This window comes from Necator americanus, chromosome II (assembly GCF_031761385.1).
Source record: "Necator americanus strain Aroian chromosome II, whole genome shotgun sequence".
NCBI lineage: Eukaryota > Metazoa > Nematoda > Chromadorea > Rhabditida > Ancylostomatidae > Necator > Necator americanus.
In genome coordinates this window covers 17,136,374-17,150,020 of record NC_087372.1, presented here as the reverse complement: position 1 = coordinate 17,150,020, position 13,647 = coordinate 17,136,374, and the positions used below count along the sequence as shown (strand labels likewise).

General features: G+C 40.7%; 3 protein-coding genes across 5 annotated transcripts in view; all 3 read right to left on the bottom strand.

The window, feature by feature from the left end:
• Nucleotides 1–40: 40 nt before the first annotated feature.
• On the bottom strand, nucleotides 41–2,467 carry RB195_018157 (uncharacterized protein; the record flags this gene model as incomplete). Its single annotated transcript, XM_064185475.1, has 1 exon — nucleotides 41–2,467. The coding sequence occupies one exon, from the start codon at nucleotides 2,465–2,467 to the stop codon at nucleotides 41–43; it is 2,427 nt and encodes an 808-aa protein (XP_064041356.1).
• Nucleotides 2,468–2,982: 515 nt separating this feature from the next.
• Nucleotides 2,983–6,321, bottom strand: RB195_018156 (uncharacterized protein; the record flags this gene model as incomplete). Of its 2 annotated transcripts, none has more annotated exons than XM_064185474.1 (3): nucleotides 2,983–3,674; nucleotides 4,672–4,812; nucleotides 5,814–6,321. In XM_064185474.1, 3 exons carry the CDS (start codon nucleotides 6,319–6,321, stop codon nucleotides 2,983–2,985), a joined length of 1,341 nt encoding a protein of 446 aa, XP_064041354.1. The 2 variants fall into 2 exon arrangements, with proteins under 2 accessions (XP_064041354.1, XP_064041355.1); XM_064185473.1 differs by having other exon boundaries at nucleotides 4,717–4,812.
• Nucleotides 6,322–6,524: 203 nt separating this feature from the next.
• RB195_018155 (uncharacterized protein) overlaps nucleotides 6,525–13,647 on the bottom strand; it is a gene marked incomplete at both ends in the record, with an annotated part of 9,011 nt that continues 1,888 nt past the window's right edge. Inside the window, 8 exons of one of the 2 annotated variants that reach the window (XM_064185472.1) lie at nucleotides 6,525–6,789; nucleotides 7,716–7,897; nucleotides 7,959–8,062; nucleotides 8,145–8,297; nucleotides 8,422–8,533; nucleotides 9,439–9,576; nucleotides 11,851–11,989; nucleotides 12,076–12,125. In XM_064185472.1, coding sequence (XP_064041352.1) covers nucleotides 6,525–6,789; nucleotides 7,716–7,897; nucleotides 7,959–8,062; nucleotides 8,145–8,297; nucleotides 8,422–8,533; nucleotides 9,439–9,576; nucleotides 11,851–11,989; nucleotides 12,076–12,125 — 1,143 coding nt within the window. Of the gene's footprint in view, nucleotides 6,790–7,715; nucleotides 7,898–7,958; nucleotides 8,063–8,144; nucleotides 8,298–8,421; nucleotides 8,534–9,438; nucleotides 9,577–11,850; nucleotides 11,990–12,075; nucleotides 12,126–13,647 lie in introns of those variants that run through there. The other variant, XM_064185471.1, reaches the window with a different exon arrangement.

The window sequence follows — 13,647 nt, the reverse complement described above, 5'->3', positions numbered from 1 at the left end:
GTTCGTAACGCTGTCTTGAAGCGTGAAAATCTAGATAGATCTACAAGCGTTGAGTTCGCATTATCATTATTACTCTCAGACTCTTCAACATGGGATTTTCAAATGTTTCCATTTCTTCCATAATTTCTTTTATATTCAAAGTATCGATAAAGCGTAGTTTCCAGCTAGATGGCTCTAGAGCCAGCCATTGCGGCCCTCTCACCCAGATGTGTGAGTCGAGTTGAGATGATGTAAGACCTCGCGTCCCTGCATCTGCTGGATTGTTGTGTGCTGGAACATGGAAAAAGTTCACGGAAATGCCTTTGCTCTCAACCAGAGATTTGAGTTTTCCAATTCGGTCTTTCTGATTGATTATGAAAGCTGGAAGTTTTCGAAAGTAATTAATCCATTGTAGAGCAATTTCACTATCAGTGACAAGATTGAAATGATCTATATAGTGATCAAGATTTCCTAAGATGCTCTTTCCCAATCTTATTCCAACAACTATTCCAAGCAATTCTAACCTTGGAGTTGTTTGCCGGCATTTTTTGGGAGTCAACTTTGACTTTCCGCTAATCAATTGCGTGACCTCGTTAGTGTCATTATGCCGCAGGAAGGCGTAACTTGATATAGCAAGATTGCTTGCATCACAAAATATCCATAAATCTGTTTCTGAAGTGTGAAGATTTCGCACTTCTGTGAGAATTGACCTGGGAATGCTGATACTTGCACCATTAATCTCTTTGCAGATGGAGTTCCATCTACTAGTCATTACTGGATTAACATAGTCATTCCACTTAATTCCAGTGTCATAGATTCCTCGCATTAGCGACTTCAGCTTGATAAACAATGGCGCAGTTACACCTATAGCATCGTATACAGAATTTATTATACTAACCACATCTCGCTTAGTAAGTAATGTTTTCGACGGAATATTTACTTTCACGTTAAACAGATCAGTTTCTGTGTTATATTTAACACCTAGGAACTTGATATCACTAGAAGGTGATTTGTCTTCCTCATGGATTTCTTCATTTACTATCTGAGAATTTGACACATATTCTCGTAGGTTCATACCAATTTCCTTGAAAAGATTCTTTGATTCGACATACTTCTTCAAAGTTTCCTGCTCAGTTGCAGCTGTCAATAAAATATCATCAACATAAATGTTTCTTGCTATTTCATGTGAGAGTGGGGTATTCTTTGCATTTAAGTAAGCAAGAATTGCTATATTCAATATGCTCGGAGATGCGGTAACGCCGAATGGCAAACGGTTAAATCTGTAAACAACTATGTTGTCTTTTGTCGGCATGCGACTGATGTCTTTGACCCACAGAAAGCGACAAAGGCCTTTGTGCTCGTCTACGATTCTAATCTGAGTGAATGCAGCTTCGATATCGCACGTTAATATAAACTTGCTAATTCGACTGCGAATAAGGATATCATGAATTTTATTAACGAAAGATTCACCGGTGTGAATTATATCATTTAATGATAGTTTACCTCTTTGTTTCGAGGATGCATCAAATACGAATCTGAGAGGTTTCGTTTTTGAAGGCTTCCACACTCCGGAGTGTGGCATATAATAGGTGCCAGCCGCGTTTTTGACTGGTTCATGTACTTCTTCGATTATGGTATCTTTGAGGTAATCATTGAATATTTTGCTGTACCACGATCTTTGCTCTTTGTTGGTGGCCAGCTGTCTCTGTAAGGACTCGAGCCTACGGTATGCTATCGCGTAATTATCGGATATATCGATTACGTTGTCCTTAAGAGGAAAGGGTGCAGTTAAAACACTGTTCTTAAATGATGTAGTTTTCGAGTACTTTTCAAAATACTCAAATGTTTTTTCACCATTTGAAAATTCATTGGTGGAAATTCCTAATCCATCCAATTCAAAAGTCTTCTGAAGTATATCTGCTTCACTTGGCTCCTGAACGAGCGTAAGACTATGGGTAATCTCTTCGCCAGTTTCATTTACCGCACTTGTACTGCGACCATGAAGAGTTGGACCTACTAATGTTCTGGCAACATATAGTCCCGACGGTAGTCTTGTTCTAGTGCTACTCATAACAAATTCGTAGTAGTAATCTAATCCAATTAGAATTTGTGGATTTTGGTGTTCACCTCTCAATCTTGGATTGGACAAATAAATATCGTTATCTTGAAGAAACTGCTTATCTTGTTCTAAAAGATATGCTGAACGAAAACCGTTAGTTATCACGGATTTTGTTTGTACCGTTAGATGAATCTCTTTTCCAAAACCTGTAGAGATTTTCAATGGAACAAAGGACGTTTTAAATTCCTCAGTATGGCCACCAATGCCAGACATGGTGCATATTTCCGTTTTTTGCTTTGGAAGTCCAAATTCCTCTGCTGTACGTTCGTTTATTATGGTTCTCTGTGCACCAGTATCAAAAAATATAAGAACTCGCTCATATTGGCCTGTTTTGTTATTCCACATATTTGCTTCGGCAGTCTTGAGCATTACTTGGTTTTTGTGGTATTGTCGTTAGAATCGACTTTCACGAAAGAACCACTTTGAATTGGATTTTCAGTGTGTACATTCGAAGTTCGATCTCGTTGACGAACGTCATTTGAGGTGCGAGTGCGCAATCCGGCATTATTCCTTCTTATTTCGCCAGTAGGGGGTCTTCTGTTGTTTGTTGCTGCATTGTTACCAAAGCGCAATAGATTTTGCTGATTTGTTACATTCTCGGATGATCTTGTAAAACATAAGCTTTGACTATGCATCCTTCCACAGTGGGGACAGTTTGGCCTACTTTGTGCTGGTCGCTGAAACATTTCCAACAGCGATTGGAGTTAATCACAACGTTCCTCTTTTGTTGGATATCTGTTACGGTTCTGCAATTATGAGCAGAATGCTCAGAGCTGTCACAGAAAATACACTGCCTATCATTTTTTCTTGTCTCTGACCTATGCAGAGTTTGATTCCTTTTTATTTCTGTGTTTTCGGTCTTAAAACGACCTTTTAATCTTGATTCAACGAATTTTTTTAGCGTTGATCTCTTTTTCGAGTTGCTCCATAACGTTTTCTACTTTCACGTCTTCCATTTCTTGGATCGATATAAGGACATTTTTCACAATATTGTACGGAAACTTCTCCAGTATTCTTTCTTTCCACATGACATCTTGTGTATTGGGTATATCCTGGCCCGCCAATACCATTTGGTTAATCAACATTCTTATTTTGTCGAAAATATATGTGCAATTCTCGGCATTGTTCCTTGCACATGGAAGGTCGATTAGTTTCTGCACGATCTTTGCTCTATTTATAGGTTTGTTACCATATTTTTTCTTTATAGTTCCAACCATCCATTTATAATTCTGGGGAATTAATTGTATCCCTTTGATGGTCATTTCCGCTTTTCCTCGAAGACTTTCTTTGAGAAGAAGCATTTTCTCAACTGTACTCAGTACTTTATTTTGGTGTACCAAAGTTTCATAGACTGCCCAGAACTCTGGAAATTCTTCTTCATCTCCCCAAAACCTAGGAAGTTTCATTTGACTTGGTTTTAGAGTTCTACATATGAACTCTTCTTCGATCGTTTCTCTGCTGGTATCAGAATGATCCTCTGACAGCCATACTGCGTCGTCTGGGCTGACGGTTTCGTCACTACTTTGATCTGTTGCCGTTCTGGCACTTCCCGTTTGTGGCGATTGATTATTTGCACCTTCAAGATGCGTTACTATTCGTTGGTTTCTATGCGATTTATTCCCAACTTCCTTGCAAATTTATCAGCTTGACTTGCTGCTTCTGTGGCTCTTGCTTCTAGCATGAATATCATTTCATTTGCTCTTGCCATGATATCAGTGAATTTTGTTTCACTTTCAATTCCCTCGATTTCTTTTTCGAGGTCCTTTTTGTTGCCTTTTGTTTTGGAATCATTGTATTCCATCTGCAGTTTGTCTATCAGTGACTAAAGACTGAGTTTCTGCTCTGTTCGATAGTTTTTATACTACCTTTTATAAGGTTGGTTGAGGTCAAATATGCCTCAAACATCTCATCTGACCCATTTGGGTTACACTCTTCTTTGTAGAGTGAAAATTTCTCCAGAAGTAGCTGGAGAGTTTTTGGCGCTATGGGCCATAGGTTTTCTATGGAAAACCAAAGACATCTTTCTCGATGTTGCACAGCTAAGGGTTTGCTGTGGGCAGCTGAGGGGCTTGCTGCACTTTTACGGCACTTTATTTGGGCGATGCACCAGAAAGTTGTGCGTGTGAGATTGGCTCACGAGATATGGGATTTATACCCAATAAGGATGCACTGGTTCAGTGGTAGAACGTTTATCGAATAAGCAGAACACAAGCACACACAGAAGCATCAGCCCACTTGCCGGGCCGGACGATCAACCACCCGCTCAACGCGCCGCCTCCTTGCCATATGGGTGGCAAGGAGGCGCAGTGTGGCGTCGAGCATTACTTACTTACATTACATTGTTAATTGTTGTGTTCCGAGATCGGAACATGGATAAGCCTAAGAGTTTGACTTCTGCAAGGAATTGCCTGTGGATTGTAAACGCGTGTACAGCCTACACGGTGCCGAGCCTGCCGATACATCAATTCAGTGTTTTTATCCACCCGGACAAATTTGGGGCTAATTCATCAACTTCGGAGGGATGAAAGAATTGGTTGGCTCCATGATGGTTTTGAACCATCGGCTGGCTACACCCTCGCTCGCTGCCATCGGATTCCCGAGATGGATAATGATGCTACCTTGCAACTTGTCGATAGTCCAATTTAAGCAACAACTAAGATTGTTAACAAACTTTATTGCGGCTGACGTTTCGGCGTCGTCGCCTTCGTCAGAGCCTGAAAGTCAGATCATTTGTAATATTTCCTCTCAAATGTCTCATTTAGAACAAGTCATCAGTCGCTAAGATGCTACATCCAAAATCGAAACCAAAAGAGTCTAGATAGTTGTGCTCACCTTGCCGTGATATTAGTGGACCTCCGCGTGATAAAATCACTCCGCTAATAGCAGTTAGGATGTGACCCGCATATGACCCCGTAGATCAAAACACGCAAAGGTCTTGATACAGAGCCAGCTCTTTTTTGGACTTTTGGACTTTAGCATTTATCCAAAACGCCTTCAAAGTTCTGCGAGCCAAAACTTCGGGTTCGTACGATAGGATGGTGGTAGCTATGCAGAAAGGAGCGTTTTCATTATATTTTCTGCGATGGGTTCTGAGAGGGATCGCTGCGTTTGCATGTTTCATCCCATCTAGATGTTCTTTAATACGAACACAAAGAGGTCGCCCTGTTTCGCCAATATTTTGTTCACCACATGTTTTGCACGAAATCAAATAAACTACACCAGACACCATGCAGTCGTCTGCCTTACCAAATGGGCGTATTACACAGTTTGGGGTCAGGCAAATGCGATCGTACATTCTGTTTCGGACTAATTGCTTCTTGAAATTTGTGGGAGGTTTTTCTACAACTCTCACTTGGTCATCGAAACCACACCTTACCAAACTGACCCTTATCGCCTTACTCAAGTCGTCGGTTACGAAAGGTAAGCAGAAATTGATCTTTTTGGAGTCATCCTCCTTAGCATAATCTCACTGCGCAATAAGACCTGGCTTGCGAGGTACATCAGCAATGTAACCATTAGAGGTTGCGATCCGCCGCGCTAGGTTCACCGCATCGATCCGCTCCTGGACATCAGATGTCACCCTCACGGCTGTCTTAAATATGTTCCGAATGACTGATTTCTTTGTTTTCCAAGACAGACAGTGAACAGACAGAAAGACAGTGAACTAATATGTTTTTACTACTAGGTTTTCGAAAACATCCTGCCTTCCACTCACCGTTGGACCACTGTATTCCCACGTTGAGGAAGGGCAGCCAATTTTCTTTGGGTTTCTCCCGTAAACTGCTAGAAACAAGTGTCCATCTCATCTTAAGTGGGACATGTAATGCAGCAGTCATCAATGTAACGACAGTACAGTAAAGTTTTCGTTCCAGGACGGATTGTTCTATTTTGGACATGAATGCAATCACTAGTGTGGGAGCTAGTCTTTGCCCCATGGCCAAGCCCCCGACCTGTCTGTAGTAGTGTCCCGACCAGCGAAATGTGGAGCACTTGAGACATTCACCCCATTCAGGAGCGTCATGATCTGTCTTATGGAAAGCCCGTACAGCTTTAGAATGTCTTGGTGTTCTGCGAGTAGCTCGAACATTGCATTGCAGCGCTTTTTGAGACATTGGTGTAAAGAGAAGTGACATCGAAAGACTCAATGACACATTCTTTTCCCAAGCGCGCTCTTCGAAGTTGCTCAAGAAACATGTTGGTGTTGGATAAATGCGCGGGAACATACTTAAGCAACGGGGCAAATATGACGTTTAAAAGCCACGATATTCTATCAGTAGGCCCGCCTACATTGCTAATGATAGGGCTTACTTTGAATACCCCTGGATCTTCTGAGAGGAGAGCAGAAGGGGAGACCTTATATGTTTTTAACAGTAAGTATAGAACCGGGCAACTAGGAAGTTCGTACTTCAAAAGTGTAATCATTGTTCTATGTAACCCCGCATCCTTTCCTGTCTCGAGCCAAACTATTGAGATGACGACATTGTTTTTTGAACTCTCCATATGACGAAGAGCAATAGAGTGTTGCGTCATCAAGGTATTGCCCAATGATAGCCATGTCTAGATCACGTGACATGACCACAAACTCTCCTCCCTTATCGCTGATAGAGACCTTCACCTCGCCACATGCCGAGAGTTCGCGAATCTCACGTAGATCAGAGCGTTGCTCGGGCGTGAGATTCGAATTTCTGTTGCTTAAATGGGACTATCGACAAGTTGCAATCTCTATGCCAAGATCCAAGGAAAGTCGAGCTTTCGCACTTCAACGAAGATACTACCATGATCGCACCATCACTGTGGCGCACCTCGGCACACGCTTTAACACAACTGCACGAACTGCTTCTGGTCGGTTTGACTCGCAAGTGCGTACCAACGCAAAAGCCGCCAGTGTTTTGAATGCTAACATTGTTGCACATCACTTTAAAGGCATCACCCCACGAATCTGAGGTGGTACGGATTTCAGGTGGAGTATTCGTGTACGGGATCGTAGTTTATGGAGAGAAGGGTGATTACGTCCATTCTTTTTCTAATTGGCGTAAAAAACGGCCCGGAAGATACGGCTTCAAGCGTTCCGGCGCGCTATTTTCTTACAACGAGTTCGATTGGAGTGCACCAGCCTTGTGCACGCGCCGCATCTTCTGGACCGTTTTTTACGGCAATTAGGAGGACGGAATCACCCCCCTCTCCATAATCTACTATTCGGTATAAGAATACTCCACCTGAAGTCCGTACCAGCTCAGATTCGTGGAGTGATGCCTTTAAGTCAGTATTTGTTGTGCCGGTACAGATCCTAGGCGTGACCAAGGAACGTTCCGATATTCATAAAGAAAGAATACGGAAAGATGTTGAGTTGGTAAGTTACCAGAAATAAAGTTTCAACCTCGACATACGCGACATGCGAGCATATATCCGTGGAGGTCCTGGTGATGTCCTACTATATCACAGTTAAAAAAACAAAATAGGTTTCTCGTACGCTCAGCACTCGTCTGGCACAGCATTTCTTGAATCAGGGGACATTACTATCACAACACACAATCTCTCCCTTTAACGTGCACCCTTCCTTCCCTCTACAGTCGCCTAATCGAGAGCGAACGGCACTCCCCTTCCTGAACGCATTCACCGTAGTCGATATGCTACACGCGTTGCAATAGGGATCTCTTTGGGCAAATTTAGAAAATAAATCCAATCTTGGCCGAAAATAGACAGCGAACTTGCCGACACTTTTTCCATAGCAACATAAAGCTCTAGGAGTGATTTGGTTCTGAGGCAGTCCGTTGACTGAGCCGCTGATGGTAAATCACACTAAATGAGAATAGTAGGTAAAAAAAGAGAGAACTAGAGTTCCAAACTAACAGTCGCGTACCTCAAGCTCAGTAGCGATTTTGTACGCGGTCCACGAAGAGACCCTGTCGCGGCCTGCAGCTCTTGTTTTTGCGTTACCATTTATCAAAATAGCTCTCTCAATGCCTCAAGTATTTTTGATTAGTAATACCAATAAATCGGAAGATTTTTCTTCTTTTGCTGTATAATGTCAGTACCATAGCTTTACCTGCTTCAGAAAGAGCCGATGCCACCGCTTCAGCTTCAAAAGATTCTGCCCACACTGTGATCTTGCCTATGCCAAGAACATCTTCGTTTTCCTTGAGAAACTTCACCGCATTAATAACATCGCTAACCCCAAACGAACTATTCCCGTAAGAACCTGAGAAGAAAATTGCCGTAAAAATTTCAGAATTCTGTATTTGGAAGAATTGCAATTAAACTATTCATGAACTTTTCATTAGCCGAGAAAAAAAAACAGAACAATGATCTGTGAAGGATCTCACCCAAGACTCCTGCTCTGATGGCTGCCAAACCAATATTTAAATTAGGTGAAACTAATCCAGCCAACTTCTTTTCACTTAACTTGTCGTTTGCAAAAATGAGAAGGGTGTTTGTCTAAAAAAATTCAAAAGCCGATTTTGAAATTGTGGGTATTGTTTGAAGGCATTACTCCACGAATCTGAGGTGGTACGGATTTCAGGTGGAGTATTCGTATACGGGATGGGAGACTACGGAGAGGAGGGTGATTCCATCCATTTCTTCCTAATTGCCGTAAGATACGACCCGGAAGACTCGGCTTCGAGCGTTCCGGCGCGCTATTTCCCACGACTTCGATTGGAGCGCGCCAGCCGTGTGAACACGCCGCATCTACCGGGCCGTTTTTTACGCCAGTTAGCAAGAAATGTACGAAATCACCCACCTCTTCATAATCTACGATCCTGTATACGAATACTCCACCTGAAATCCGTACCACCTCAGATTCGTGGGGTGATGCCTTTAAAGGCAGCCTGCGACGAATCTGACGTGGTAAGGGGATCAGCGCGGGAAAAGCGGAAGATAGAGTCGTAGATTGCGGGATCCGGGGTGGTTCCGCTCATCTCTTCCTAATTCTCGTAGAAAATGGAGTGGGAACCTCTTCATTTCTTTGTGAGGAAACCTCATTAATCCTCGACTTCGTTCATACTTGGATGCGGGGCGGCGCGTGCGCAATAGTGGCACTTTGCTACCGAAATCATCGTCAAAAATCTTCCATGCCGTTTTTTTAAGACGGTTAGTGAGGGAAGAGTTGAACCACCCGAGATCCCCGCAGTCTGCAACCCCATCTCTAGCTTTTCCAGCCGATTCCCTAACCACGTCACGTTCATGGTATGCTGCCTTTAATGCTTGGAGACACCGTTGGTTTCCTTCTCGTGAATGACTTCAAGATTCTGACAGAGAGAACTACAACAGAGAAAAATGGCCAGTGAAATTCTTCAGAAACTGTTTATAGAAAAATAATGGAAAATCTCCGAGTAAAACACCTTCTTGACGATATTTTTCACTTGAAGCAGGCTGAGAAAAAGACAGTCTTCAGTTCTTCCTTCAATAGACGTGCCTGGACAACCCGCTGGCCACTCTGTGTACACACCACCATCATCAAAGGGCAATACTTGCGAGTCCTAAACTGCAAACTGTATAAATATATGAATATACTTATACATTTATATATAATAATGAAAATGCAGCAATAGTATATAACAATATAAAAATCCTGCTAAAACAATGCAAAATTCATATAACAAGAACCCAAGCTATACTTGTAAATGAGCCTTTTCCGTTTTGTCCGTCCTTTCACGTCGCACCTCGTCACTTGAACCAAACTCTGCTCCAAACTCAAATATCTTTGCAATTCAACTATGTACTAGGTTTTGTTCCTATATCCATTTTCAGCATAAATCGATTTCTAATCTATATCAAATATCTCATCGCGTCCATTTATTATAAGGTACATGGGATTCCAAGCATGAAGCATAGCGCACAACGCGATGCTAGAACGGCAAAAGATTACCATTTGCATGGAGATTTTTAAATTAAGTTTACAGATAATTTAAAATCTCTACATTTTGTTGGATTCAGTGGGTGCTACTTCAAATGTTATACACAGAGGTCCTAAACAAATGTTAAATGGATAAATTCTAATCAATCTCTTCTCAGTAGAAGAGCGAGAACAGCGAAATCCCCTCTTAATGTGCACAACTGACCTGGAACGTCCAACGGTAACATAGCCGAATGATCGGCAATAAGCCCACTAGGTACAGTTAAAATTAAGTCAAGAGCCAAACAAGTTAAAAATGATAAATAAAAATCCTATATAAATGGAAGATAATCTCCCTTTCAATTTCTATGTTCATGCTGACATGTATTGGATTCAGGAGTAAGTCATGAGCGTTTCTTCACGTTGACAAATGCACGCAAATAAGGTAGAAAGATGTATTTTTAAAGTATATAACTCAATCGAGATTCCGTTGTGTCTCCACGATCGGTTGGAGGTTCGAAATGGCTGCAGTTCCAGCCAAGTCTTTCATCCCTACAGAGCAGATAATTTGGTACCAGAGGACTAAAACGCCGACTTGACACATCAGCTAGCCCCACATGTCACTATATAGGCCAAGCGCGCGTTTGTAAACCTCAAACGCTTCTGGATTGAAGTAAACGTGGTGGAGCATCCCAAGCGGGTTAATTAACGCAAGACACTTTGTCCTTTTCAACTTATTTGAAAAATTTCAACTTCCGTGATCTAATTTCTACCAAAGTAAAGTGTTTCGACTATTTAATTTCATTCATTCTTGTTTTTCTCAGACTAAAAAATTGGAGAGTGTCAGATGGACAAATTGGGGAATTTTCGATTCCTTTGTGTTTTCTTTTGCATTTGTTCGGAATGGTAAAACCACTGACACTGCTTGTGAGACTTGTGCTGTGCATGAGGAGCATCGAATAAAGAATGAAAAATTCAGAAAGAATGGAAAGACTTGCATAATTCAAAGAACGAAAAATAAGTGAAAAAGTACGAAAAAAGAAACAAATAAGAATTGCTGAGAAACTATTGAACGATGGTAGAAAATTGTTGAAAAGAATGGGAAGAACAGTAATGGAAAGTGTAATGCTCACTAATTTGCAGCAATTTTCTTCGTTTTCAAAAGAAAAAAACATTTTAAAAAATTGAGTTTTCTTTCAGTTCACTGCAATTATTCGACTGAGTGTGTAATTGATTTGATTTTAACACTTTCTGCTTTGAAGTTCGAACAAAAACGAGTTGGATGACATTCTGAAGCATTGCGCCATCTCCATATACAGAACCAATTTCAACCTTAATGACCCTACCGTCTCGACTGAATGGAAGATCAAATGATGTTGAAAATGCCCTTTTTTATGCACTTGAAATACAATTTTCATGATCTAAGAATAAAGGTCAATGAAATCAGAAAAAACTGAATTACGCTGTCCTATAGAATGAAAATTCCTTATCGAACAGTGCATTTACAAAACTTCAAAAAGATCTTTTTATTATTTTATTTCACTGATGGCTTTTGTTCCACATTATTTATCTGCTTATTTCTGTTCTTTTAACTTAAAAGTGTGCTCACGATTTATTCTTTAACCTTATAGATTAGATATCAAATTAATTTGTTTTTAGCGGGAGTTTACGCTTCTGGCAGAACTATTGTACTGGAAATTTCAAGAAATGCATGCATGCATGTATGTCGATTTTGTAATAATCGTTCGTTCTTTATAATCTCAAACACAAATACAGTACCCTCAACCCCTAGTGAGGCTGAGCACAGCTTCATGGTAACAGTTTCATAGTTCCCAAAACACATAAGAGAAATAGGAAACGAATTAAACTGAAGGAGTATAGTGTTTTTAAAAAATACGCACATAATTCTTCAACCTACTTTGAATCGCATATCTCGCAGAGGTGGTTTTGCATATGGAATTCCAAGATATCCAATGACATCCTCTGACAGTTCCTTCCCTTTCAAAGCGAATGATATCGTACAATAGAACAGAATCAATGCTACAGGATTTCGCATCCTGAAATATGAAGTGCACAAAATCTGTTCTGCACGAAGGGCGAAGAAGTATGCAGCCAGTTGCGAATGGGACAAATGCAAACCTACGTAAAAGCGCAGCTCCGACTTATCAGCAAGCTCTTATCAAGAGTTATAACCTAAGAAGACTCTTGCACACACCATCCGTCTTCGCCGCATTTCCTTAGTTTATATTTACCTTGTAACACATTTTAAAGGACGACGTAACACATAGTTTAAATCCTGATCACCACTGAGGTGTCCCAGAGGTTTCCGGTCAATCTTTTCGTCAACTTTTTCTATGTACAGTTCAGTTTTGAAAAAAGAATAATGTATCGAAGAGTGAAATGCTTTGACTTTGACCGTTCAGAGAAATATCTTCGTTGCTGAATAAAAAATAAAGTGTCAAGAAAGGGGTAGAAAAAATTTATGGGACAACTTATTACATATGTACCTATTAAAAAAGGCATGACATATCGAGAAACAGGACCTATTTTTGGTAGAGAACCTCGCCTGCTGTGAATCAATTCAATTAGCATACAAGTGAAATCCACACACTCCTACTTCAAATATTCTGGGAATGAAATGATAATTTTGAAATCCCTTATTTTGAAATATGAACAACGAACTGAGCTTGACTACTTTGCCACTAAACCTACTGCTACGAGTTCACTAGACTTGATCACGATTTTAGGATCATGAATTATGCCGGGTGATCACCTTGGTTCTTCTTGGTGGTTTTTCAGCGATGTGTTCAATAAAGTGATTCTAGGGGAAAAGATAAGAGGAAAGGAAGCGTCGTTTTGGATGTAACGCGCCAAACTTCTAGAAAAAAATTTGAATTATGGACAATCATTCTATTCAGGCCAAATGTGATATAGCAAATTAACAGAGAAAAAACTGTGTTTTCTTGAGATATCAGGTTGACTGTTGAAAGCACAAAAACTACACAAATTGAGGTAAGTACTAGCCTGTGTGTTGCTGTTTGAGTTTGCTTACCGTTTGGGTGCTTTCTGTAGGGTGATGAGGCGTTTGAGGGGATAGGTCACTAATGGCTTTGAGTTTTCCAGGCTCTGACGAAGGCGATATCGCCGAAACGTTAGCCGCTGTTTAATAAAGATCGATACCAATCTTGGCTACAGCTCAAGGAAATCAGTTAAAACTACGTTTCAACATGCCGAGATTCAAAGACAGTCGAACATGGGCAACTACACAAATTGTTAATTACAATAGATTGGATCCACTCCAACAAACTATTACAAAAAAGAGTCCGTAAAATTCTATCACCCTAAAGTCGCGCCCTATGCTACAAAACCAGCTATCTTACAAATTCTAATAAAAAAAACTGCTACAAACAACAAATTCTTAAAGGCTTTCAAATTATGACTATCAGTCCTATTGTAAAGATTAATGGGAATGTATACTCCATTAGAAGCCTCTAAATTTATTGTTCAAGAAAAACTCTGCAGCATTCCTGTTTCCTTATTATGCCAATGAAGCTTTGGTGAAACTTTATTACTGGCCTGGCGTTGATAATCAAGTTTCGCATCCTGTCGTGTCCAGTGCCTTACACCCTTCATTCACTCGGTTTTTCTAACCCCTTTGTCCTCATTATGTTTTTTTTTTCATTTTTTTTTGCTGTTTAGACTCTCCCTTAAGTTT